This window comes from Oryctolagus cuniculus, chromosome 5, assembly GCF_964237555.1.
Source record: "Oryctolagus cuniculus chromosome 5, mOryCun1.1, whole genome shotgun sequence".
NCBI classification, from domain to species: domain Eukaryota; kingdom Metazoa; phylum Chordata; class Mammalia; order Lagomorpha; family Leporidae; genus Oryctolagus; species Oryctolagus cuniculus.
In genome coordinates this window covers 118,157,695-118,185,072 of record NC_091436.1, presented here as the reverse complement: position 1 = coordinate 118,185,072, position 27,378 = coordinate 118,157,695, and the positions used below count along the sequence as shown (strand labels likewise).

Sequence of the window (27,378 nt, the reverse complement as noted above, 5' to 3'; positions counted from 1 at the left end):
AACACAGAACCCTAGACACTCAGCAGTCATTACCTGCAAATTAAAGAGGGCACAAGCAATCCTATTATGCATTATAAACAGCCCAGCTGCTGATTTAATGGTAGTTTCAGAAGCATAGCCAAGGAGTGCTTGCCCCAGTATTAATAGGATATGTATTGTATAAACCCAATAGTTCATGAGATTAACAAGGAAAATGAACTGAAGTGAAGCAACTTTGCAAGTAATAGGTGGCATCAGCAATTACTTCCCTGGAGCGAACACTTAAAAAGGGCTTGGGGAAAGTACATGTATATAAATTAGAATGGACATTATTCAAATTTTTTAATAATAATTTTAATTTTAATTCATTTCAAGTTCTTTATTGGTTGTAGCTCCTTTTTAAAAGGGTCTGTTAACTCAAAATGTCAATAAGAGGTCATGGGCTATGAGATCTGCTCCAACCATCTTGAAAACTAGCTACCATTACAGTGAGCCTAAAACTACCATGAATTCATTGTACATCAACTGTCAGGAGAAGAGCTGATCAAGTCACTGTACAATGTAATACTTTATCCATTTTAGTATTTTTTTTTGTCTTAGTACCATTGGTTGAACTCTGTAATTAACACACAATTGTTTTTAGGTGTTTAAATTTTAACTGAAAAGTGATCCCTGTTAGGAATTTGGAAAACATTATGTTGAGTGAAATAAAGCCAATCCCAAAGGGACAAATACCACTTGTTCTCCTTGATAGGTGACAACTAACTGAGCACCAAAAAGGAAACCTGTTAAAGTGAAATGAACACTATGAGAAACGGTGACTTGATCAGCCCTCACCCTGACTGTTGATGAGCAACTTAATATGTTATCCCTCTTAGTATTTTTTTTGTTTGTTCTACTTAATACTTTTGGTTGAATACTGTAATCAATACACAATTATTCTTAAGTGCTGAAACTTAACTGAAAAGTGATTGCTGTTAAATATAAGAGTGGGAATAAGAGAGGGAAGAGATGTGCAATTCGGGACATGCTCAAGCTGACTTGCCTCAAACGGTGGAGTTAGAAACATACCAGGGGATTCCAATTCAATCCCATCGAGGTGGCATGTACCAATGCCATCTCACTAGTCCCAGTGATCAATTTCTGTTCACAATTGATCGTAATGATAGGACTAAGAAACAAAGAGATCACATAAACAAGAATAGTGTCTGCAAATACTATCTGATAGAATAAAAAAGGGAGAGAAGGATCCAACATGGGAAGTGAGATACACAGCAGACCCATAGAATGGCAAATGTCCTAACAGCACTCTGGCCTCATAATCAGCCCTTAAGGCATGCGGATCCGGCTGAAATGCCCATGAGAGTATTTCAAGCATGGAAAGCCAAGACACTCTGGGGGAAAAAAAGAAAACCTAAATGAAAGATCTCCACAAGTGAGATCCCAGTGGAAAGAATGGGTCATCAAAGAAGGAGGTACCTTTCTCTGAAGGGAGGAGAGAACTTCCACTTTGACCATGGCCTTGTCTAAATATGATCAGAGTCGGTGAACTCAGGGGGCTTCCATAGCCTTGGCAGCTCATGACAAGAGCCTAGGGTGATTACTGAGGCCATAAACAAGAGTGTCAATTTGTTAAGTCAACAACAGGAGTCACTGTGCACTTACTCCTCATGTAGGATCTTTGTCCTTAGTGTGCTGTACATTGAGATCTAATGCTATAACTAGTACTCAAACAGTATTTTACACTTTATGTTTCTGTGTGGGAGCAAACTGTTGAAATCTTTACTTAATGTATGCTAAACTGATCTTCTGTATATAAAGAGAATCGAAAATGAATCTTGATGTGAATGGAAGGGGAGAGGGAGTGGATAAGGGGAGGGTTGCAGGTGGGAGGGACATTATGGGGGGGAAGCCATTGTAATCCATATTCTGTACTTTGGAAATTTATATTCATTAAATACAAGTTAAAAAAAAAAAGAAAAAAAACTACCATGAATTCATAATTTGGCAACCGTCAAAATTACTCTCATTTCACTTTCATAGAACTAAATATTTCAAATAATCCAGGAGGCAATTTTCCTTCTACACACCTCAACAGCCTGAATGATATATGTATGCATTTTGACAAGCTAAAAAGGACAGTGAATTCTACTTACAAGCCAATGGACATACGATGAAAGAGAACATCTCCCTGACAGATGCTGCCACGGACAGTCTGACTAAAGCTCACATTGTCCAAACAAGAAGCTGGAAGGGTTTCCATAGAAGGAAGAATGTGGCTTCTATTTTTTCCAGACAGAGATCCATCCAGGTCTTCCAAAATTGCTGCATGAGGATATGGAAAAGCTACCAAGTTTGGAGAATTTATGAAGGTCAACTGGTTGCTCTTCACAGTAAATCCACCTATAAATTGGAAGATATAAAGGCTTTTACACAATGGCGCTAAAGGCAACTATCAAAAATGACAACTAAGTTACTGAATGCTTTCAGTACTTCAAATTGCACACCTTGCTTATTCATTCAAGAACACCAGAGTCCCTGTACTGGACACAGTAAACACAACAGGAGTGACACGAACCCTGCTGTGAGCAGCCTGTGGTCTAGGGTAGTCACTTTCTACTAGAGGAAGTTTAGCCCTCCAGGGGACATTTGGCAATAATCTTTGGCTGACACAACTTGGATATGGTGGGAGGAGTTCTCCTGGCATTAATGAGCAAATACCAGGGCTGCTGTAAAACATGCCACAACGAACAGGACAGTCCCCACAACAAAAAGTTATCTGGCCCAAAATTCCTAAAGTACTAAGGTTAAGAAAGTGATCTAGGGGTAAGCAGAAATAGACAACACTGAATACTAAACATTAAAGGCTCTATGGTTTATCTTTCTATCTGCTGACTTCTATTCCTCTATAGTAAGTCTCATTACATCAAAATATCTTTAATATTACACTTAAACATTTACCCTCAAAAGCAGCCTTCAATTAATCATTTGAGCAATAACACACTTTCTCAGAATTAGCTTTAGGGCTGTACATCTTGGCAATCTTCAACACACATGCCACATGATTCTTTGGTACTACCAGCCAAACTGATGAGACAGAAACTATGGCAGGAGTCTTCTAATTCATACCCTGATGGCACTAAAAGCACAAATTAAGTCCACATCTCCAAGTATATATACTACCATACTGTTGTATTATACATAACAATAAGTGCAGATGACTGTACATTTGAGTAGCAATGACAGCACATTGGTAGTTGATATGCATGATTATTATGATTATCTTAATTTTTGAGCCATACCTGATTTCCTGAAATTTGACGTCTAACTTATAGTTGGCCTCATGTAAGCTTTACCCTGTTTGGTAATAATTCAAGTTTGTTTTTTTTTTAAGTTTTACCCTAAAAGTCAAGACTTAAACTGATGGAAAGGTAAGTCTGACATTAAACTGATCACCTAAGAAGGATATTAGAATCTAGCTAAAAGTGGTGTGTTCTCCTTTGAAATTGGAAATTTTCTTTTTTTTCTCAAAAATGAATAAAATTGGGTGTGGTAACATGTTGATTTTGAACTTTATCATATATTTTTGCATTAGAGTAAATTGCATTGACATTAAAAAATTTAAAAGATAGCTGTAAAATGTATAAGAGACTAATGGTTTCATTCTACATCCAAATAGAGTACATGTAGTAAATTAAGTCAAGCATAAAAGACTTCAAAAATCCATCTCTTATAACTTCCTAGGTCATCTAATACTATAATCACCTGCAGTTCTACACCTTGAGCATATTGTACTTTGATATGATTCCTGTGGCACTATTTGTTCTTTGAAATCTCTATTTTTTATAAGCTGTCCCTAATATGTGGAAACTTTCCCTTTGTCAATTTCCCATTATAAATTCCTATTCACATTTAAAAACACTATTCATGAGTCACCTCCCTGAGAATCTCACCTAATACTCTCTCTATAGTCACTCCACCTTATCCAATCCTCTAGCATTGCAATCATCACTCTTTCTTACAATGGCAGGCTTAGACATTTATTTTTCAGTTTATATCAAGAGTTTGGAAAATAGGGGCTATGTGTTTTAAAATTTTGTACTCTCCTCATCCCAGTTTCTTTCTTAAGTATACCATGGAATAGACAGCGTTTTAAAATTTTTTAATTTATTTTCTTTTTTTTTTTTAATTTGAAAGTCAGAAAGAGATATAGAGAGATTCTATTACTGGCCTGTTCTCCAAATGCCATCAATAGCCAGGGTTGGATAAGGCCAAGGTCAGGAGCCTAGAACTCAAACCAAGTGTCCCATATGCGTGATGGGGGCCCAAGTACTTGAACCATCATCTACTACTTCCCAAGATGTAAACTAGTAAGAAGCTCTATTGAAAGTGGAGTAGCCAGGACTAGAACCAGGAATTCTGACATGGGATGTAAGCATTCCAAGCAGTGACCTAACCACTGTGCCAAATGCCCACCCCACAAACAGTTTTTAAGCAAATGGAGAGGTGATTTAGCCCAGATCATCCAATAACAAAGAATTCGAGTTCATAAAGAGTAGTGTGGGGGCCGGCGCTATGGTACAGTGGGTTAAAGCCCTGGCCTGAAGCGCTGGCATCCCATTTGGGCACCAGTTCAAGACTTGGCTGTTCCACTTCCAATCCAGCTCTCTTCTATGGCCTGGGAAAGCAGTAGAAGATGGCCCAAGTCCTTTGGCCCCTGTACCCACGTGGGAGACCCAGATCAGCACAGCTCCAGCTGTTGTGGCCATCTGGGGAATGAACCAGCAGATGGAAAACCTCTCTCTCTCTCTCTGTCTCTACCTCTCTCTCTAACTCTTTCAAATAAAATTAAATAAATCTTTTTTAAAAATTTTTGATGTTTTAAAAATATTTTAAATTTTAATTTTTTTGTGATTATTTTCAGCACCCTATGAATGATATGAAATGGTGAAGCTATGAAAGAATTGTGATTTTTAAGCACTTGCCATGAGGCATTTCTTATTACTATTATTATTCATACAACCTTAAGTTCAGATGTTATCCGAATAAAAGCAATTATTGGTTCTGCCCACAGAGGAGGGGAAAAAAAGTAAAGCAGAGAATTGCTGATTATTCATTTAATTAAAAAAAAACAATTATCTCAATTGGTGATTCAAACCACAACAGCATATTTACTTGAATTAGTTGCTTGGCTGTTTACAATGATCAAATCAACTAGATTGAGCTCTACCTCTTTTCACCTTGGCACATGAGATCTCTAAGGATTTTCTCATCACCTCTGAGTGTGGTTAACAAGTAAGCAAAAATTCCTATGGTTCTCATGCACACATCAAGCTTTTGGCAGGTACATTAACTAACTGAACTCTGGCTCCTGCAGGAAATGTTGTATTCAGGTTAGTGTATGCCCATGTGTCAACTCATCCAACATCACTGATTAATTTAATCAGTGAACGCCTAATACACACTAGATTCTCTTTTACTATAATCAAATTCTGAGCCAGAGAGATGTGATCTCTACTTCTGTAAAACACAGAACCCAGAACAGACACAGCAGCATCATGATAGAATGTGATGGACACCATCGTAGAAGGAGCATGGGGACACAAAGAAACACAATGGGAGGACATGTCCTTCCATACTATTTTTTTTTAGATTTGTGCAATTCTGATATAATCTTATAATGGAAATAAATAATGAGTCACAAAGGTTTTGTCACTGTTTATCATATTTTGTTGATTACTGGCCTTATTTGCCATTGGTCCTATCTGTTCAAACAACTTACCCTGTCCTTGAGAACACCCTGAACAGGTTCTGATGGCCACACAACTGATGCGATCAAAATTAGCAAAGGTTGTGTTAGAAATCATCAGTTCCCACCTTTTTGGAGTTTTAATCCCAGATGACATGCACAGGCTTCCCTGTTATTTAACAGAAAAAAAGGAAAAGAAAAATAAGAGAACTTGCCAAATGAAATACAATTCATGATGCAAGAATAAAAGGAACAATAAAAACAAAAATACAAGCCCTAGACTAGGAGTAAATATTTGTCAATGACATATATGACAAAGTATATGTATGCAAAATATAGAAAGAAAAATAAGAATGCAGTTCAATCTTTCTGTATGTATGTATGTATCTGTTTATTTACTTATTTATTTAGAGAGTCAGAGAGACAGATAGGCAGAGAGCCCTCCCATCCACAAATGTCCAGGAGCCAAAAACTCAATCCAGGTATCCTACATGAGTGCAATTACTTGAACCATCACTTTCTGCCCCTAGTGGACACATTAGTGAGAAGCTAGAATTGGCAGCAAAGTGGGACTCAAATCTAGATATTCCAATATGGAATGCAGATGTCTCAGGCCAAATACTCTTCCTTGAAAACTCAATTTAAAAACCAGAAAAAATAACTTAAAAAGACATTTCAACAAAGAGAATATAAGGACGGCAAGTAAATACACAGAAAAATGTTTAAGATCATTATTCATTGGGTAAATGAAAATTAAGTACAAAATAAGACCCCAAAATAGTGAAAACAGCAAGTACTGATGAGGATGAGGAGTAAATCTCTCATACACTGGGCTAAATGCAAAATGGGACAGCCCTTTTAGAAAACAATATAGCAATTTCTCAAACACTTAAATATACTCTTATAATGTAATCTAGCAATTCAGCTCCTACATATTTATCTTACAGAAATGAAAACTTGGATTCATAAAAATCCTTACCCAAATTGTTATAATAGTTCTGTTTGTAATCGCTAAATCTGGAGGCCATTCAAATGTCCCATATATAAACAAACTATTTATACCCCTGTAGTACAATAATACTCAGCAATAACAAAGAAAAAGATACTTATATATGCAACAAGTTGGATAAATCCCAAACTTGTCATGTGGAAGCAAGAGCCAGTCTCAAAAAGTGATTCATGGTTTCATTTATATCACTGTGACAAAAGACAAAACTATAGTGTAGAGAATAGATCAGAGATTGTCAGATATTAGAAGAGAAGGTTTTGAATATGAAGATGGAACATGAGGGATTTAGGATTGATGCAACTATGCTGAAATTGATTGTAGTGGTGGTGGTTCTATAGCTTCACAACTGTGCTCAAGTTCAGAGACAAAGATAAGAAAAGTTAGTTTTGTTGTACTTAACATAAAAAAAAAGAATGTTCAGCAAATCCTAAAAAGAAACAAAAACTGCTTCCAGCTTAATTTTCCACTAAATTTTTTCAACAGATTCCATGCAAATTGTTAGGGCTTCACTGTTAAAACTATTTGTTCATTTGAGGAACACCAGAATTTGTACCAGAGCCTCTGATATAAAAAATAGTGACAAAAATAGACAACCAGGGGCCGGCGCCGTGGTACAGTAGGTTAATCCTCTACCTGCAGCACTGGCATCCCATATGGTCGCCGGTTCTAGTCCCGGCTGCTCCTCTTCCAATCCAGCTCTCTGCTATGGCCAGGGAAAGCAGTAGAAGACGGCCCAAGTGCTTGGGCCCCTGTACCCACATGGGAGACCCAGAAGAAGCTCCTGGCTCCTGGCTTCGGATCAGCACAGCTCCAGCCTTTGTGGCCATTTGGGAAGCGAACCAACAGAAGAAAGACTTTTTTTCTCTGTCTCTCCCTCTCACTATGTAACTCTACCTCTCAAATAAATAAATAAAATCTTTATATTTTAAAAAAGATTTATTTATTTTTTACTTGAGAGTCAGAGTTACACATAGAGAGGAGAGGCAGAGAGAGAGAGAGAGAGAGTGAGAGAGATCTCCCATCCAATGGTTCACTCCCCAATTGGCCGCAACAGCTGGAACTGCGCCGATCCAGACCCAGGAGCCAGGAGTTTCCTCCGGGTCTACCACGTGGGTGCAGGGGCCCAAGGACTTGGGCCATCTTCCACTGCTATCCCAGGCCACAGCAGAGAGCTGGATTGGAAGAGGAGCAGCCAGGACTAGAAGTGGCACCCATATGGGATGCCAGTGCTTCAGGCCAGGGCGTTAACCTGCTGCACCACTGCGCCGGCCTCAATAAACAAAATCTTTTTTATTTTATTTATTTTAATTTTTATTTTTGACAGGCAGAGTTATACAGTGAGAGAGAGACAGAGAGAAAGGTCTTCCTTTTTCTGTTGGTTCACCCCTCAAGTGGTCGCCTTGGTCGGCGCATTGCCACCGGCGCGCTGCACCCATCCAAAGCCAGGAGCCAGGTGCTCCCTCCTGGTCTCCCATGGGGTGCAGGGCCCAAGGACCTGGGCCATCCTCCACTGCTCTTCCGGGCCACAGCAGAGAGCTGGACTGGAAGAGGAGCAACTGGGACAGAATCCAGCACCCCAACCGGGACTAGAACCTGGGGTGCCGGTGCCGCAGGCAGAGGATTAGCCTAGTGAGCCATGGCACTGGCCTAAATAAAATCTTAAAAAAAAAAAAAAAAGACAAACAACAGAAAACAGAACCAGTGGATAAAATATAATAAAGGAATCAGAAGAAAACTTAAACAACTTAAACACAATCTTTACCAATCTTAGAGAAACTAGCATATTATATCCATGAAACAAAAGGAAGTCTAAAATGGGATTTTCAAAAAAGAAAAAGGTAATACATCTAGAAGAGCAGAAATAAGAAATTCAATAGGAAAAAAATTGAAGAAATACACAGGAAAGTAGAACACAATAACAAAAATATGGAAATTCAGAAGAAGCAAAGAATATTAGGAATACAAACCCACAAGTCCACTATCCAAATAATATTTGAAATAGAAAAGAGAAAATTATAAGAGAGAATTACCAAAGAAATACTTGAATAAACCTTCCCAGAAAGGAAAGATATACTTTTCCAGACTGAAGTTCACATCCAGCTCTTAAAAACATTTTTATTAGAACAAAGTCAGACCAAGGTACATCATGCTGAAATTGTGAAACACCATGGGAAAGGACAAGGAACTCAGAGCTCTCCAGGAGAAAAACTACAAAAGGTTGCCTAGAGACTCAGAATCAGAGTGTCTCAAAATTATTCATCCTCAATACTAGAAACTAGAATACAATGGAATATTGCCTTCAGAATTTCAAGGCAAAGTGAACTGTAACCCAGTCTTCCATAACCATAACCTATCAATAAAGGGTCTCCAGATGTAGCTCAAAAACTTTACCTTCCATAGTTGGCCATTTTCTCAGAAAATTACTTTAGGATATACTCTAACCAAATGGGAAATTAAACTAGAAGGAGGAAAACATGGAAATCAGGAGCAGGAATTTCAATACTACTGACAGGAAGGAAATCTCCAGGATACTGGCTGAGAGAGAGTTCACAATGTAGCTATGAAATTATTCTCATATCTGCAGGTGCAGGAGTCAACATCTTGGGCTGTTGCTGGGCACTACCCACTAAAGCTAAAGGAGTATCCTGTGACTCAGACATGTTACAAGTTGCCATTTGTTCAACAGAAAAATATGTATATGAACACCAAGAGACTTATCAAAGAATGCGCTTAATAGCATTATTTATAATAACTAAAAATTGGAAATAAACATCAAAAGCAAAATAATGAAATAATAAAATAGGCATGACATGGAATACTACATAAATTATTAGAATAAATTACTGTAACACACACAAAAAATGGGTGAATCTCACAATATTGTCCCAAAGTAGAAACATACAATAGTTACATTCCATATGATTCCAATCATAAAAGTTCAAAAGCAAAAGAAAGTTATTAACGTTCATAACGGTCTGAACAATACCTCTCCTTTGCCTAGGGAGTTGTGGGGTGGGTTGAATAGAAGGGTCCTTGAAGGGGTGAAACTGGTCATGCCCTAGTTCATGTGGTGATATACACATGCTTGATTTGCCTTATAAAAATCCAGTAAGCTTGCCTCTTTTGGTGTGTGTACTTTTCTCCATAAATGTTATCTCACCTTAAAACATGCACTTTAGGGGCTGGTGCTGTGGTGCAGTGGGTTAATGCCCTGGCCTGAAGTGCCAGCATCCCATATGGGAACCGGTTCTAGTACCGGCTGCTCCACTTCCAATCCAACTCTCTGCTGTGGCCTGGGAAAGCAGTAAAAAGATGGCCCAAGTCCTTGGGCCCCTGCACCCATGTGGTAGACCCGGAGGAAGCTCCTGGCTCCTGGGTCCGGATCTGCGCAGTTCCGGCCGTTGCGGCCAACTGGGGAGTGAACCGTTGGATGGAAGACTCTCTCTCTCTCTCTCTCTCTCTCTCTCTCTCTCTCTCTCTCTCTTTCTCTTTCTCTGCCTCTCCTCTCTCTGTGTAACTCTGACTTTCGAAGAAATAAATAAATCTTTAAAAAAATTTACTTTAAAAAGGGACCAAATACTAGAGAAAATCATCATAAAAGATAGGAAAGTAAAGCAAGAAGTTAAAGAAGTTTAATGTCCTTTGTGGCTCTGGTAAAATTTAACAGCTGATGTTTTGTTAAGACAAGAGGCATGTTAAAAACTTAAGATCAAAATCAAATCAATCAGAACAAAATGAATGACTTTTAAATGAGGAACTACCAAATATACTATGCAATGCAAGCAAAAATCAAGTTAGGAAAAAAATTTTAAAAAGTAAGAAAGAAAATGAATTGGAGACTGAAAGCACAAAATAAGATAGTAAAAATAAATGCAAACCTATGTGAGACATCAGCATGTGGATGGTTATTGAAACCACTAGAGAAAATGAGATTTCTCCCAGGGAGAGCAAGAATACTGAGAAGAAAAGGGATGCTACAATAGAATTTAGAGAAACAAAATGATGAAAGGTTTAAATTTAGCAAGACATATCCACAAGTGAAAATGGAATATCACCTCTTCAGAGACGGGAGGAAGAATGAGGCAATCTCACATTTGTTGGTCTGAATACGGTATTTTTAAAGTAGCAGCATCTGCTCAAGTTAATGACAATAACAACAAAAACACATTCATCCTGCAGATATCTCCAAAAGCAAGGTGACCATAATTTAAACCCAAATCAAGATTTTTTTGTTACAATGGTACTTTAATAGAGATACTAGTAATAAATAACAAAAAATGGAATGTTCATCAGAGTTACAGCAGACATAATGTTCGGTTGACAGTCCCCTCAACAGAGCAAGACTCGAACGATACCAGACAAACTGGTATTTGTTGGGATACACCATGCAGCTTTCTGCCTGTGTGGGTTAGAGGCCCTGGTTCTACGTGCCTAGGATTATAGTCACAAAACCAGTATTGGCACAATTGTGCTACAGACTACATTTTTAATAGTCATAATAACCTACATAAGACATTGAAGAATGTTTCCCTCTACCCTTGACCTCTGGGAAATATCAAAACTTCAAGACTTCCCTCAGATTGCAAGTACCAATACATGTATATAAAAAAATATTAATTGAATTTGTAATCCCTCAATTCAGACAGTACTCCAATATGTGAAACACTCCAATATGTGAAAATTCTTTTTCCAACTTTTAAATAAAAGCCACAGAATGAATCTGTGTGGCTAAAAACTAAATCTGAATTATATGTGTCCGGCATTGAGTAAATGTATTTTTGAGTTCATTTTGCTAGATTTTATTAACCATTTCATGTTTGGTACCAGGATATTTTTGAGTGTGAAGGGAGTCACTATTTAGATGGAATTCTGGGACAACAGATTTAAACATACTGCCCAATAAACCTGGATATACAGAAATGCTGTATTGCGTTTCTTCTCAATAAAACTATCCTCACTGAAAACTTTTCTATCTGTAGTGACGTAAAGGTAATATTGAGAATAAGAGTATCAACATACATACAAGTAAGTTTATAGGAAAAAGAAATATCATCCAATTAAAAAAATTCTTCCAGAAACAGATGTTTGTTTTAGGATATGACTTAATCTGATCATTTTATACTACTAATTACATGCGGATGGGTGGTCTATGAACAGATAGGCTGAATTCTCTAAAAATCTTGATTTCTAAAACCACAGCATAAAAGATAAAGATATCTAAATGCACAGCACAAAGATAAAGACTAAAATCATAATTGCACAGAGAGGTTAGGAATTTTCTTCTTAAACTGACAAATGGCAATTAATTGGTTACCACATAAATCTGAAAATAATATGGATATTTTTATTCTTTGTTTATTTTAACACTAGAATTTCTCAGATCCTTTAATATTTTTGTTGCTTGGTTTTACAAATTTTACTGTGTATATTTGAGGTTTAAAACATGATGTTATAAGTCACATACAGATAGTAAAATAGTTATTATATGGAAACAAGTTGACAGATCTGTAATCTCACACTGTGATTATTTTATGGGTGTGACTATAGTAGCTAAAATATATATTTTATATATATACATAATATATATAATATATAGTTATTATACGGAAACAAGTTGACATATCTGTAATCTCACATTGTGATTATTTTATGGGTGTGACTATAGTAGCTAAAATATATATATTTTATATATATTTTATAAAATATATATATTTTATATATAATTTTATTAACTATACTTCTTATGTTATACATTAGATCTCCAGAAGTGCTGGAGATTTTGAGGAATAGAGGGTATAGTAAACAGCTCAGTCTAAATGTAATTATCCAATGAATTTCTTTTCCCACACACTCTTTTGGGGCTAGCCTTTCATGAATAGTACTTCAAGGAATACTGCCAAAGGCACCAACAAATGTCCACTGCCAAAGCCATTTAGTCATTTTCTAAGAGTCTGAGGCCAGTCGTGGTCCTAGTTCCATAAAACTAGGAATCAATCTTGAGTTAACATTACACTTTCCAAAACTTCCATTTCCGTATCTATAAATTAAAGTGTTCTAACTAGATCATCTCTTAGGTAACAATTAACTCTGAAACTGCCTGGTCTTAATATTTGGGTGACAAATCAGCATTGAGACACCTAGAACAAAACTATTTAATATTTTCTATTAGGGGACTCTTAAAGAAAGACCCTCAGCTACACTGCATTCCTGGTAACTCACACCCCAGGGGTATGATTATTTTTGATTTTCTCATGATAAGTACCCTTTTGTCATAATTTATAATTTAATTAATGTCACTCTCCCATTAGTTGTGATGTCTATTTAACATCAATTAAGACACTGCAACACTAATTTACCACGACAGTTGGTTACACAGTTTGATGAGCATTTTGTTTTTAGAATCTACACTCAAGTTTTTCTGGGAAATGTTAAGGCTTTGGATCTACCAGCATCACAGAAACATTCTAGATGCTATCCTATCTTGGAAACTTGGAATATAGAGAGTCTGAATTAACCTTCCAGGTGGTAATCCTTGGGAGGAAAGTAAGAACTGTCAAGTATGAAACTCCTGAAAATGATGATTCAAAAGAGATTTAGGAGTGGGTGTTCACCCTAGTGGTGAATATATCAGATTCGCATGTCTCACATTGAAATGCATGGGTTCATTTCCCAGTTCCAGATCTTAACTCCAGCTTACTGCTCTTATCCACCCAGGAAGGCAGTAGTAGGTTCCCAGCTCCTGGCTCTGGCTCCCCAGCCCAGCCTGGTCATTGCAGATGTTTGGGAAGTAAACTACTGGATAGAATCTCAATCTCAATCTCTCTCTCTCTCTCTCCCTCCCTCCCTCCCTCCCTCCCTCGTATTTTTTAAAAGAGATTTAAATAAGAAAACTAAATATAGGGTGATTAAGAAATTGTTTTTAACTCTTAGTATATATCTGTAGCTATAATGTCCAATAAAAGCACAAATGTCAATAGGTATATTTCAATTGGACAATGCATTCAGGAATACTGTAGGTCTCTTCCATATATGATTTTCACAACAATGTGATTATTCACATACATGTTATTTTTGTGAAAACAAGAACCCAAGGAAGCCACCACAGATCTGAATCCTAAGAGACCAATGGTAGCCACAGACCTCCCTGAAAGACAACTAGGGTTTCTCAGCTAGGGAGTTGGTACCCTGACCATGCAATGGTGAAGTCATTTTCAGTCTGATTTTTATCAGAGAGAAACCTGTACTTAGGCAAGTATTAGGGAATCACATAGAAAATCTCAATGTACTGTAATACACCATGTAAATTTATATGACCCAATTTGAAGTACAGTCTAATTGGAGGGAGGACTCTGAACAAATGATGATGTAGAAATTTGGCAAACTATAGAGCTGAGAAACAAGATGGAATCATGCTATTTCACAATCCTTAGTTTAAGATAAATTATTAGGTTTGTTATTGCATCTGTATGAATAACAATTCTAAATTGCAACCAAATAAAACTTCTATGAATTACCCATGATCTTTATAATGTATATGCTTTCATAACATTGAAACCCTGATACTATTTGAATTTTATTAATAATATCATCACTGTTACTAATAAAAAGCCCCTTTAACTTTTATAACTTAAATACAAGATTGACCAAAGAATGCTATTAGAATTGTATATCATACATCATCAAGCAGCTTAGCACATATGATTCTGTTTTGCTGGACAGCCTAAGATAACCACAATAAGGCACTTACCTTGTGTGTAAAATGACCCACTAACAAGCTGTCAGTAACTGAAGTATTTGCATCACTTTCCAAGATGTCTATTCCAAAATCTCTACATTCATACACTTGGAAGTTCTTCAAGTGAAGGTTACTACTTCTAAAAATCTATAAAATAAAAGCGAAAGTCTGAAACTCAGTGTTTCTTACAGACTTCTGACTTCTTTAATTATTAAGTATAAATTGAATGCTATAAAATATTTAAGTAACTTATGTCCATCAATATCAGTACATGCATACCAAAGTTGCCATAAGGTCAACACTAACTAGCCCCTTTGGTAACACCACCTCTGTATTTTTCATTCCTCTCCATAATAACCAATACATTAAAAAGATGAATTCTCAATATGTGTAAAATAGTCAGTGGCCAATCACACAAAATTAGTGGAGGAAAATACAACATTCAAGAACTGTGCTTACTATTTCCCTCAGCATAGTATATATTAACTTGTATCTAAAGAAGTTTTCAAAGAAGAGTACATCATTCAGCATGACTACATATTCATCTGTGTGGACTCAATGATGTGGGGTGTGTGTGTGTGTGTGTACATATATTTGGAAGCATATACAGGGGTCAAATAATAACAAAGTTAACTAGTAGAGCTGAAAGAATCCCAGTGGTCTAGTATACACGGTTCTTGGTTTTCACTTAGCTCTGGTAGTCTAAAGCAACACATTTAACTTTCCCTAGGACTCTCTTAAACTATTTTATATATCATTGTGAAGGTCAGAGCTAGCAGTTAACAAAACAAAAATCTACTGAATTAAGCCATGTTTCCATTTAGACCTTTACCTTGAAGTCTTCCATTAAGTAAGACCAAGGCATCATCAATTTATCATATTTTTTAATTTTATATGTTAGTTGATCTTTGAATTTTCAAGAATTTAATAGCTTGTATTTTCCATATGTATGAAACTAAACATTCATAAAAAGAGCTTATAAATGTTATTTTTAAATAGTTCATAAAATGATAGTTCAGTAGTAGACCTAGATATTAATTTGAAAAAAATAGATATTGTATAATATGATAACTTGAGAACAAGAATTTGATAACAATGGCCAGCGCCATGGCTCACTTGGCTAATCCTTTGCCTGCGGCACCTGCAATCCAGGTTCTAGTCCCCATTGCTCCTCTTCCAGTCCAGCTCTCTGCTGGGGCTCGGGAAGGCAGTGGAGGATGGCCCAGGTACTTGGGCCCTGCACCCGCATGGGAGAACAGGAGGAAGCACCTGGCTCCTGACTTTGGATCAGCGCAGCGTGCTGGCTGTAGTGGCCATTTTGGGGGTGAACCAATGGAAATAATACCTTTCTCTCTGTCTTTCTCTCTCACTGTCTGACTCTGCCTGACAAAATAAAAAAATGGAATTAAAAGGGAATTTCATTTTGATATCAATTTTTTAAATTAATGTATACAAGAAGCCTTCCTAAAGTTAACAAAAAATATGTATTATGAAAATCCTATGTATGGATTTCAAATATTTGAGGCACCAAAATAAACATTCTTTTAATTCAAGTTTCCTCAATTTTTTGAAGTTTCCCTTACAGTTGTTGCTTAATTACAGAGATCCTCCAATACACTGATATACAAATATACTCACCTTAAAAAATAACATTAGTGGGGGAAGCTGCTTTTAAAGGGAAACCAACATATGGTAGTGAAATGTATCTATTTTTGTCATAAATACAACTTTAAAAGTGGGTTCTCATTTTACTCTCTTCTAAAAGAATCACTCTGCATTTATGAGACATGGCAAAGATCATTTTTCTCAACTCTTAACCATAAACAGAAGGGCCAAATAGCCTAAGTTGGAATGCAACCATTCTTAGCTATATATTCTTAGCAAGTTATTCATTTCCCTAGATAGTGTAATCTACAAATGGAATACAATAATGGCATACCTCATACACAGAGTCCAAGATTGTTAAGTGAGAAAATGTAAAGTATTAGTTATCAATACCTTCAAATAGATACAGGTTGAGTATCTCTTATTCAAATGTCTGGAACCAGAAATACTTTAGAGTTTTTTTAACTTTTGGAATATTTGCACATACATAGTGAAATTTCTTGGGGATGGAAAGATGGCTAAGCATAAATTACACTTACGTTTCATATAAATCTTAAGCACGATGAAGATAATTTCATACATATCTTAGTGTACAAGGTATGTAATATTCAACTTATGGATTTACACCAATATTCAAAAAGTTTTGGATTTCAGATTTTCAGATTAGGGATTCTCAAACTCTAAATGCAAATTTATATACAATAGGAATTTTCTGTCCAATATCACTAATCATCAGGGAAATGCAAATGAAAGCCACAAAGATACATCACTGTATTATCCAAAAGACAAAAGGTAAGTACAGGAAAGAATACAGAAAGAAGGGCAGCCTTGTGCACAATTGGTGGAAATTAAATTAGTACAGACATTATGGGTAACAGAATGAAGCTTCCAAAATATCCATATTATGGAAAACAATTTACAGATTAAATGTGATCCCATTCAAAATGCCAATGACATTCTTCTCAAATGTAGAAAAAGAAGATACTAAATTTCATATGGAAACATAAAATAACCTGAATACCTATAGCAATCTTAAACAACAAAAACAAAGCTGGAGGCATCACAATGTCAGCTTTCAAGACATACCATAGGGCAGTTATATCCAAAACAGCCTGGTACTGGCACAAAAATAAACATGTAGACCAATGCAACAGAATAGAAACTTCATAAATCAACCTACCAACTAATCTTCAACAAAGAATATAAAATCAATCACTGGAGTTTAGACAGTCTCTTCAACAAATGGTGCTGGAAAAATCAGATCTCAACGTGTAGAAGTATGAAACAAGACCCCTACCTTACACCTTACCAAAAAATGCACTCAAAATGGATAAGGGATCTAAATCTATGACATGATACAATCAAATTACTTTAGGAGAACATTGGGGAAACTACAAGACATTGGAATAAGCAAAGACTTCTTGGAAAAAAACCCAGAAGCACAAGCAATAAAAGCAACTATAGACAAATGGCATTACGTCAAGCTAAAAAGCTTCTGATCTGCAAAGGAAACACTGAACAAAGTAAAAAGGCAACAGACATAATGAAAGAAAATTTTTCAAACTATGCAACTGATAAAGGATAAATATCCAGAATTTATAAAAAGTTCAAGAAACTCAACAACAACAACAACAAAAAATCCAGTTAAGAAAGGGGCAAAGGACTTGAATGGGCATTTTTCAAAAGAGGAAATTCAAATGGCCAGCAGACACATGAACAAATGCTCAGGATCACTAGCCATCAAGGAAATGCAAAAAATATATAATGAGGTTTCAATTCACCCCAGTTAGAATGGCTCTCATACAGAAATCAACAAACAAATGAGGGCAAGTATGTGATGAAAAGGGTACCCTATTCCACTGTTGGTAGGAATGTAAACTATCACATTGTAGAAGACTGTATGGTGATACTCAGAAATATGAAAATAGATCCACCACATGACCCAGCCATCTCACTCCTGGGAATTTACCCAAAGGAAATGAAATCGACATATGGATGTCTTTTCTGTACCCCCATGTTTACTGTAGCTCAATTCACAATAGCTAAGATATGGAATCAATCCAGATGTCCATCAACTGATGACTGGATAAAGAAAATGTGGTATAAATACTCTATGGAGTACTACTCAGTCATAAAAGAGAATGAAATCCTGTCTTTTGCAACACAATGTACACAACTGAAAACCATTATATTTAGTGAAATAAGCCAGTCCCAAAAAGAAAAATATCATATGCTTTCCCTGATCTGTGGTAACTAATAGATTATGAAAAAAGTAATGCATACTAGCAAAATTGACATTTTGAGATTAGATGATTATTTACGTCCTCAAAAATTATAAATAAAACTACCATATGCTTCAGAAGTTCCACTACTAGGTATATCCAAAAGAAACGAAATCATTATGCTAAAGAGAATTCTGAACTCTCAGATTCATTGCAGTATTATTAAATTAGTCAAGACAGAAAATCAACCCAAGTGTTCATCGACTGATGAAAGGACAAAGAAAATGTAGAATATTCATATATATGCAATGGGTATTATTTATCCTTCAAAGAAGAAGCAAATCTCATCATTTGCCATGACAGTGATGAACCTGGAGGATATTGTGTTGTTCAGCCACACACAGAAAGCCAAATTCCATGTGATGTCACTTATATGTGGAATCTAAAAAAAATTAATTCAGAAGCAGAATTTCATTAAACAGTCTCTCTGAATAATTTTTATCTATTGTTGTTAATGAGCAAGAAAACCTTCCTTATAAGAAAATTATTGTGATAATGAAAATTAAATGATTAAACATGATTTTTTTTTCAGGTAAGCAAGAATGGCATTGGCATGTTGTATTCAAATGTTGAACAGTGCTTTGTCTTAAGATTGACACATGTATTATTCAGGATATTAGGGTATCAAATGCATAATATTTGAAGTTGGGGTTTGTACCTAATTGTGTTACCAATCTGTATGACCTTCAATAAGTCCCTTTATTTTCTGAGCCTTTATTTCTTATTTCTAAGGAGGGATAAGAAGGAAACAATGGGTGCACCTATATGTTCCCTCTTGGTTGTATGTGATCCTATTGTTCTCTATTACAGTTGTCAGAAAGTCACCACAAGAGGAAATGATCTACCCCTGGATTACTAGCTAAGAGTTTGTTCATTCAACAACTATTCCACACACACTTAAGATGTCACTGGCTCTTTAAAACTGGGATTCTGCTGTAATGCTACATTGTTCTTATTGAAATAGAGATGAATAATAAATGGCCATGGGAAAGAAAATGACAGCTTTTCTTTTAAAAAGAAAAGCTAAAGAAACTCACTTGGACACCACCTGCACTTCCCCAAACTGTGAAGTTTTGGAACAGGGTAGGACCAGGTCCATTATCCCAAGGTGGCTGAAATTCAGGATACACAAACAGACCACACCTAGAAAGGTAATGAAAGAATGAAATGAGCCAATTTCTATGTTTCCAACTCCTAACTTTTTCTCATTAGAAAATACAAAATATTTTACCACATTTTTTTACTTTTTAATTGGCACATGATAATTGTACATATTTATGGGGTACTGTGTGATGTTTTGATAGTTACAATTGTATAATATTCAGATCATGGTGAGCATGTTTAATTCTTCACACATTTATCATTTCTTAGTGGTAACAACATGCAAAACTGTCTAGCTTTTTCTGAAATATACAATACATTATTATCCATATTCATCCTACTGTGAAATAAAACACCAGAAATTATTTCTCCTATGTAAGTTAACACTGTTGATCCACATTTCCCAACCCTCTCCTCCCTCTTTCCTACTCTCCTCAGCCTCTGTTAACCATTATTATTATAATGATTTTTATGAGATTAATAATTGTAGGGGTCCATATAAAAGTGAGATCATATATTAATTGTCTTTATGTATCTGGCTTGTTTCACTTGGCATAATGTCTTCCAGTTACATCAAGCACAAATGACCGGATTTCATCTTTTTGTGACTAAATAGTATTTCACCATGTGCATATGTTCATCTCTGTGTGTGTGTTTGAAAGAGAGAGAGAGAAAGAGAATATTTCTTTGTCCATAAGTTAGTTGATGGACACTTAGATTGTCTTTATTTCTTGGTTACTATGAATAGTGCTGCAATAAACATGGAAGTGCAGATATCTCTTCAACATACTGATTTCATTTCCTTTGGGTATAAAACATTTAGTGAGACTATGGCATCACAGTTATACTCCTAATTTTTTGAGGAAACTTCATTCTATTTTTTTAAAGGTTGTCTCAGTTTATATTCTCTCTGCCAAAGTTTTTCTACATCCTCTCGGTATTTAATTTTTTGATCTTTTTAAAAGAATTTTTACTTATCTAAGGTGAACAAAGTTCATGTATTTCATATTAGCCATTCTATTGTGTGTGATAGTCATGTTGAGCATATTTAAATATATTTCTTAACCAATTAGCTATTCTCTTTTGATAAATGTCTATTTGGTCTATCACCCAGTTTTAATTGGATTATATGGCATTTTTTTGTTATTGAGTTGTTTGAGTTTATTATTTTATTTATTTTATTATTTAGTTTATTATTAATTTATTATTTATTTTTCTAGATATTAACTCCATTTCAGATATAAAATAATTAATACAGGAGACTGGAGATAGGTAATATCTGTGGTCATTATCTATGACTGGTTTCCCATCTCAGCCATTTTACTGTGTTAACCTCCGTGACTTACTCTGGGCCTTGGGGTTGTTATGATTCCCCTGCTGTTCTACCAGCCACCTCTAGGTTTATCACTTAATCTGCTGACCTTTGCCTAGCTCTCCGGGACATGGACCCTGTTATTCTATTAGCACCTTTAAATCCATTCCTTCGTAGGAGAATGATACCAGCATAAGTCATTCCTTCAACTTTTCTTGCCTAAATTGTCCTACAATTGCAATACCCTGGATATTTTCTTCCTTTACCCAAGGGCCACTATATAAAACTTTCATTGTCATTAATAATATCATTAAACAAATACTAACCCCCAGTCTCACTTGGGACTTCACCATTGCTTAGGAATTATTCCCAATCTTTATTCCATTCCTCTTCTCACTTTTCATCACAGCAGAATTACTAATATTATTATTATTATTATTTATAGTTTTCAATAATTGATACCTACTATATTTCTGGTGCTTTCCAAAATTTTATTAAGAGTAGAGTCAGGATTTGAATCAGGGCCTGAGTAACTCCAGAGTTGGCATTATCCCATGCTTTCCAAATCTCCGACCCCACATTGTTTCTCTGCTCTTGTTCTTAGAAGATAGCTTTGCCCTCTACAAAGCAATGATTTTCAACAAATCTCTTCTCATTTTACAGAGAGCAAATCACAGGCAAGGAGTCTTTCTCCAAAGCCATCTCTCTGCTCCTGAGTCAGGCCCACCAGTGTCTCAGAGGCTCTGTCAGCCAGTCTTAATCTCAGGGAAGTTTAACTTCTCTCCCTCTTGAATTCTCTCTGGTTCCAAAAGGTACACTCTACCTTGCTACTTTCTTATGTGACACCTTTCACTACTAAAGTTTTATAATCAAAAATGCCTACAATTATTTCAAAGTAACCAAGATATGAAGGCAACCTAGGTGTCCATGGACAGACGAGTAGATGCAGAAAATTTGGTATTTACTTACAATATAATATTTCAGCCTTAAAGAAAATGAAAATTCTGATATTTCTTTTAATATAGGTGAATTTGGGGAATATTGTAACGAATGAGCTGAGCCATGCACAGAAGAGCAAATGCTATGGGATATCACTTTTATAAGAAATCTAAAATACCCAAACTCATAGAAGCATAGATTAGAATGGGTTTCTAGGAACTAGGGGCTGAGGAAGTGGGTGGAAATCAAGAAGTATTAGACAAAGGATATTAGGTTTTAGAATTAAAACATGAATAATCTTAGAGATCTATACAGTATAATGTTTATACTTAACAATACCTAAAAATGTACAGATTAAATATCATGTCAAAGAGTTCTTACTAAAATAAAGAGATCTTGAGGAAAACTTTTAGAACCAATAAACATGCTTTTATCTTGGATTTTAGCGATGGTTTCATGGGTATATACTTATCTCCAAATTTTATTAAGTTGTGTACATTAAAATAAATATGATTGATAAACAAAAAGCTCTCTATAACAATATATAGAGACTATATAACAAATGCCAAAAGCTACACCTTCTTTGTGAGTACTTGAGAGAAAAATTCTAACTCATAAGCCTTATATTCAGAATAGAGATGAATTTCCCCAAAGTTACCTTGTACAAGAATGTGCAGCATTCTGAGAAAAGGAGAGAAGTGGAGCTTGTGATGTTCGCTTGGTCACAAGATGGAAAAAGTAGCCATAACCAGCAGCACATACTCTGTTTCCCTGCAGAATTTAAAGACAGTTTATAAATAATTATTCCATATATGATAATGTTACTGGAAAGAAAGGTTCTCATTTATGGCCATTCTACTTTCTTATTCACTTATGGAGAGGTATACTGAAACTATTTTGGACCATTTATTCTTTTATCCCCCTCTTAGAATAAAATAACACTCTTCACTCTCCTTCCTCCAGGAAGTTCAACTAGATTTTAACCTGCTTATCACAATAACTAACTCATGTCAAAGCCTCCTTGTTAGCCTTCATGGTGAGAAGGTTACCTGTGACATCTAATCTAAGCCTCCTCATCTCCCCAGTGCCTTCAAAAATATGTGAGTAGTGAGTACAGTGGTTTTCCAAGGAAAAGACAAATGAGGATACTTCACAAAATTCATGGAAAAACCAGGATTAAAAGATATGTGCATGTTCCATAAGCTGTCTGAATACTTCCTATCCTGAAGCCAAGGCTACATAAAATATTCTGTCCATTCCTTTGAATAAATCAATTTCTTGGCTATAAGTTAAAGGTCACATGACTGCACTAGCCATGGCTTAATTCTGAGACACAGTGGCTGATTTCAAATACAACCAAAAGTACTTAATTAATTTGTCTTAATTACATTATTAAATCACCCACACGTTTCATTATAGGACTTACTATCTAAATAATTTAATGTATTTTACATATCCACATAAAATCTAAATTTTCCATTGGACCATAGAGTTTTGAGATCTAATTCTGATCAAGTTGAGGACAATGAAATTATCAAGTATCTAAAATATGTTCATCATATGTAACATACTGTAAGACAGATTAGAAAACTGGCTTTCTGACAGGTCTGGTACCATATACAGATTTATTGTTGTTGGCCACTTCAGTGTTTATTTTTTGTTTCTAACAAATTTTATTGTTTCTTATATTTTAATATCAGCAGATTTCATATAAACATTCAGATGTTCAGCTTTTTCTGAGCCCAGATTCCTGTGATGTAGCCATTGATCAGCTGGAAATAAGGGTCTGCCTTCTTGAACTAGGGATTATTTTACCATAGTTGCCTCCTTTCCTGCTTCACTCACTTTGGATGCCTGCCTAGTCCCTGTAGGTGTTTGAATTTGCAATATCTCAACTCCAGACAGTAAGACAAATGTTGTATTGGCTGTTTTAGGGAAGTTTCTATTTATGTTTTCCTAAATTACATCTAAGTCCTCTCAGTGGCACCCTCTCACATCTCAGAGGAATCCACGCCCTTTCTCCTCTCTCCACCATCAGGAGGACAGAACTCTGATAACAACTGGGAGTCCCATTGGGCTGCTGCAGTAGGGAGGTGCTTTTAGCAGCAGGAATGAAGGGGCTATTGATCAAGATGCCTATCTACTTCCTATGTATTTGCCTATGTCTGTCTCTCTCAGCCTGAGTGCCTGACCCAAGGCCAAGATGTCCACAACTACTTGCAGAATCAAAGTCAAGAAACAGGCTGCTCAACCTTCCTCAGGCCTACAACTTGTGCTATGGGGATAAAGAAGTCCCAGAGCCTTCTACATGGCGTGTTTCCTGTCACCTGGGGATTTTGCATGGCCTGGTTGTGTGAGACAAAGGATGCCTAGAGTATTCTCACTGTAAGTAACTCGGTCTTAGGTGTACACATGATGGGGCTTGGAGAGGTCATCCTGAACACTGGCACCAAAGCACAGAAAAGAAGAAGGGGAGCAGGAAGGACACTGAGCCTCCCAATAAGGCATTGAATACCTGTCTAAAAACAAGGCTTAGTGGGGACTATTCTGTAAGTATCCTCATAGAACAGTTTCTTAAAACACAGCGAGCACCCATGGTAGAACTGCCAGATGTAGCAAATAAAAATAAAATGTCCAGTAAAATTTAAATTTCATATTAACAAATTCATTTTTAATATAGGTATATTCCAAATCCTGAATGGGGTATACTTATACCAATAAGGGATGTGTTCCATACTGAAATTTAAATTTGATGAGGAGTTCTGTATATATTCCATCTGGCAACCCTACCCTGAGGATATGTAACCTATAGATTTCACTGAGTAGGTGGTAGAGGTGATAGTGAAGGGATGGAGCTGGTGTTCTACACTCTTGAGTACTAAAAGGTGTTCTGCTAGTTCTGCTGCAGGTGATCTTTTGACCACAATATGAGATCAACTTCTCCAGAGATGACTGATAAAATAATTCTATACTTTCTAGTTACCAAGGGTCAAAAGAGATGTTCAGAGAGGAGAAGGATACTAGAATGATTCCATCTCCTGGTGTCTTGCTTGGCATGAGTTTCTTTGGAAACACACTGAAAATGGAAGTCACTGCTAAAAACTGAAAGAGGACAGAAACCTAGAAAGTCAGGATGAAATTTGTTATAAGGTTACTGGGAAAAAAGTTTCCTAGTTCACTACAGGTGATGTTTATGCTGAATAATTTTCTTTGTTTTTATTATTAATCTTTTGTTAAGTTATGATCAAGTATATAATAATAACCATAGTGAAGATTTAGAGGAAAGCCACTATAATCCAAAAACCAGATTCTAGAGTCTCATTTGTTTTTACAATAATTCATTGAGTTATGTGTTATTACAATTTCACAGCAAAGAGACTGAAGCTCATAGATGTTGAGTAGCATCCCCAAAGCCACAAAGCAAATAATGGTTAGAGCCAGTTCCATCTAAATCCAATCCTGGAAATGTCATAGATTATAGCCTAGGGTAGAGGCATGAAGACAGAACCCAGAATAAGGATGCCAAAAATAGGGTGCAGTGATGAAACATGAATGTCGACACAAAATAAAGTCCTGCCCGTAAGTCAATGGCAGAATAAACATTTGCTGGGCCTATCCATTAGTGGACAAAATATACTAAACAGCATACTTTGCAGAAGTTAATATATCATGTACATTCATGAAGCATAAAGTCCAATTAAGCTTTTAATTTGCACCTATAGTCAGCAGATAAAAAGCAACTTAAATACCCTATTGCCTTTTGCAGGCACCACATGTTCCAGAAGGAATACATACAGAAACACACACAGGACCAAGCAAAGCCCAATATTGGGGGAAAAAAAAAAACTAAAATACCAGGGGTTTTCAAAAAGATTTTGGAAAATGCCTGCTACCTTTTAATTCCATCTTTCACAAAATTTTTGAAGTACCCTCATTGGTCATTTTTAAACCAACAACACTCAACTCCCTGCTTCATGTAGAAGGAGAAACCAATGCCCAATGGGCCATTTCAGTCTCTGAGGCAGCATGAATCAGGTCAGAGTTTATTCTGAGAACTGGAGCCTGGCCAGCAGGCAAAGGCCAGGACCTGGTCAGTGACTATTGACACAATTGTCTATGCTTCTTGTTTAATATTAGCTTATTATTCACAAGGAGGCCCAAAAGCTCTCTTACACTGGGTATTTGAAAATACACAGTCATTCCTCATTATTTATTCAGTTACAGAATTTTGTGTGTGTGTGTGTGGACTAATTTTCTCATTCTCCACTTCATTAATTTGGATTCTGGGTAATTCTCCAATTTCCTGGAGCCATTTAAAATTGTAATCACATGAGTTGCCTACCACATGGTCCTTAGCAAAAGTGGCTTCTGCTACCATTGGCTATTAAGTTGAATTACTACTCAAGATGCTAACATGGCTTTAGGGAACCAGGCCCTCTCTAGGACATCAATGATCTTGAAGTAGAATATAGTCTAATAAGGTTGTTGTTAACCAAGACTTATTTTGCTCTACCAGGAACAACTGGAAATCTCTGGAAACATTTTTGATTGTCACTACTTAGAGGAGAAGAGTGTTACTGATATTCAATAGACAGAGATCAGGGTCAATGCTCCACTCCACAGCAGAGAGTTATCTACCAAAATGTCAATACTGCCATAGTTAAGAAATCCAGGTCTATGGTACGCTGAAGCCAGCTGTATTATCAAAACAACCATACCCACTTGCCAGCATCCATCCCATCTCCTAACTTGGTCAAATTCCATATTTCCAACCTACATTGTTTAAAGATTTATTTATTTATTTGAAAGGCAGAGTTACAGAGAGGCAGAGGTAGACAGAGAGATTTTCCATCTGATGGTTCGCTCCCCAAATGGCCACAATGGCCAGAGCTGCACTGATCTGAAACCAGAAGCCAAGAGCCAGGGGATTTCTCTGGGTCTCCCACACGGGTGCAGGGGTCCAAGGACTTGAGCCATTTTCCACTGCTTTCCCAGGCCATAGCAGAGATCTGTATCAGAAATGGAGCAACCAGGACAGCACCCATATGGGATGCTGGCACTGTGGGTGGTGGCTTTACCACTATGCCACAGTGCCAGCCAGAAATTTATACCTTTAAAAACAATCAAACCTGATATTAAACATCCCCCAAAATAATATTTTAATTAGCATTAAATAGATTACCCTGATTCTTCCCTTTTATGGAAATACAGTATCTGCATTCATGGTTCTCAGCCTTGGGAAGAGTCACTGTCTTTAAGTTGACAAATACAAGTGTCCAATATATCTCTCCAGCCCTCATGGTTAAACAAAAGAATTATACACCTGTTGTTCATTACATAAATAAAACCTTTCCAAGGGCAGTACACATGACATAACACCTTCCAAATAAACTTTGTGGCATACCTGTGTCTCTACAACACCTCTGACTCACAGGAAAGATCACAGACATATAAGGGTCTGAGATGGGGTCTGAGGATCAGAGATGCGGGCTTCTTAAACATCCACCTTTTCTATAAGTATAGAAACAATGAGAAATGTGCACTAGAGGATAAAAGTGATCACTTATCTGGACAAGTATGTCTGTTTCACTGCCAAGGCTTTAGAAGGAGGAGAAAGGTTCCAGCATTTCAACTCTATTCCAGGGGCTATATCCTTAATCATCAACT

General features: G+C 36.3%; 1 protein-coding gene across 6 annotated transcripts in view; it reads right to left on the bottom strand.

Annotated features, from left to right (window-relative positions):
• The window catches only part of PKHD1 (PKHD1 ciliary IPT domain containing fibrocystin/polyductin), a 579,994-nt gene that overhangs the window by 284,946 nt on the left and 267,670 nt on the right, over positions 1-27,378 (bottom strand). For all 6 annotated transcript variants that reach the window (XM_070074011.1, XM_051855614.2, XM_051855618.2 and 3 more), the window contains 5 exons: positions 22,370-22,482; positions 19,397-19,502; positions 14,485-14,619; positions 5,762-5,897; positions 2,136-2,382 (listed from right to left, as the gene is read on the bottom strand). In XM_070074011.1, the coding sequence (XP_069930112.1) occupies positions 2,136-2,382; positions 5,762-5,897; positions 14,485-14,619; positions 19,397-19,502; positions 22,370-22,482 (737 nt within the window). The remainder of the gene's footprint in view (positions 1-2,135; positions 2,383-5,761; positions 5,898-14,484; positions 14,620-19,396; positions 19,503-22,369; positions 22,483-27,378) is intronic.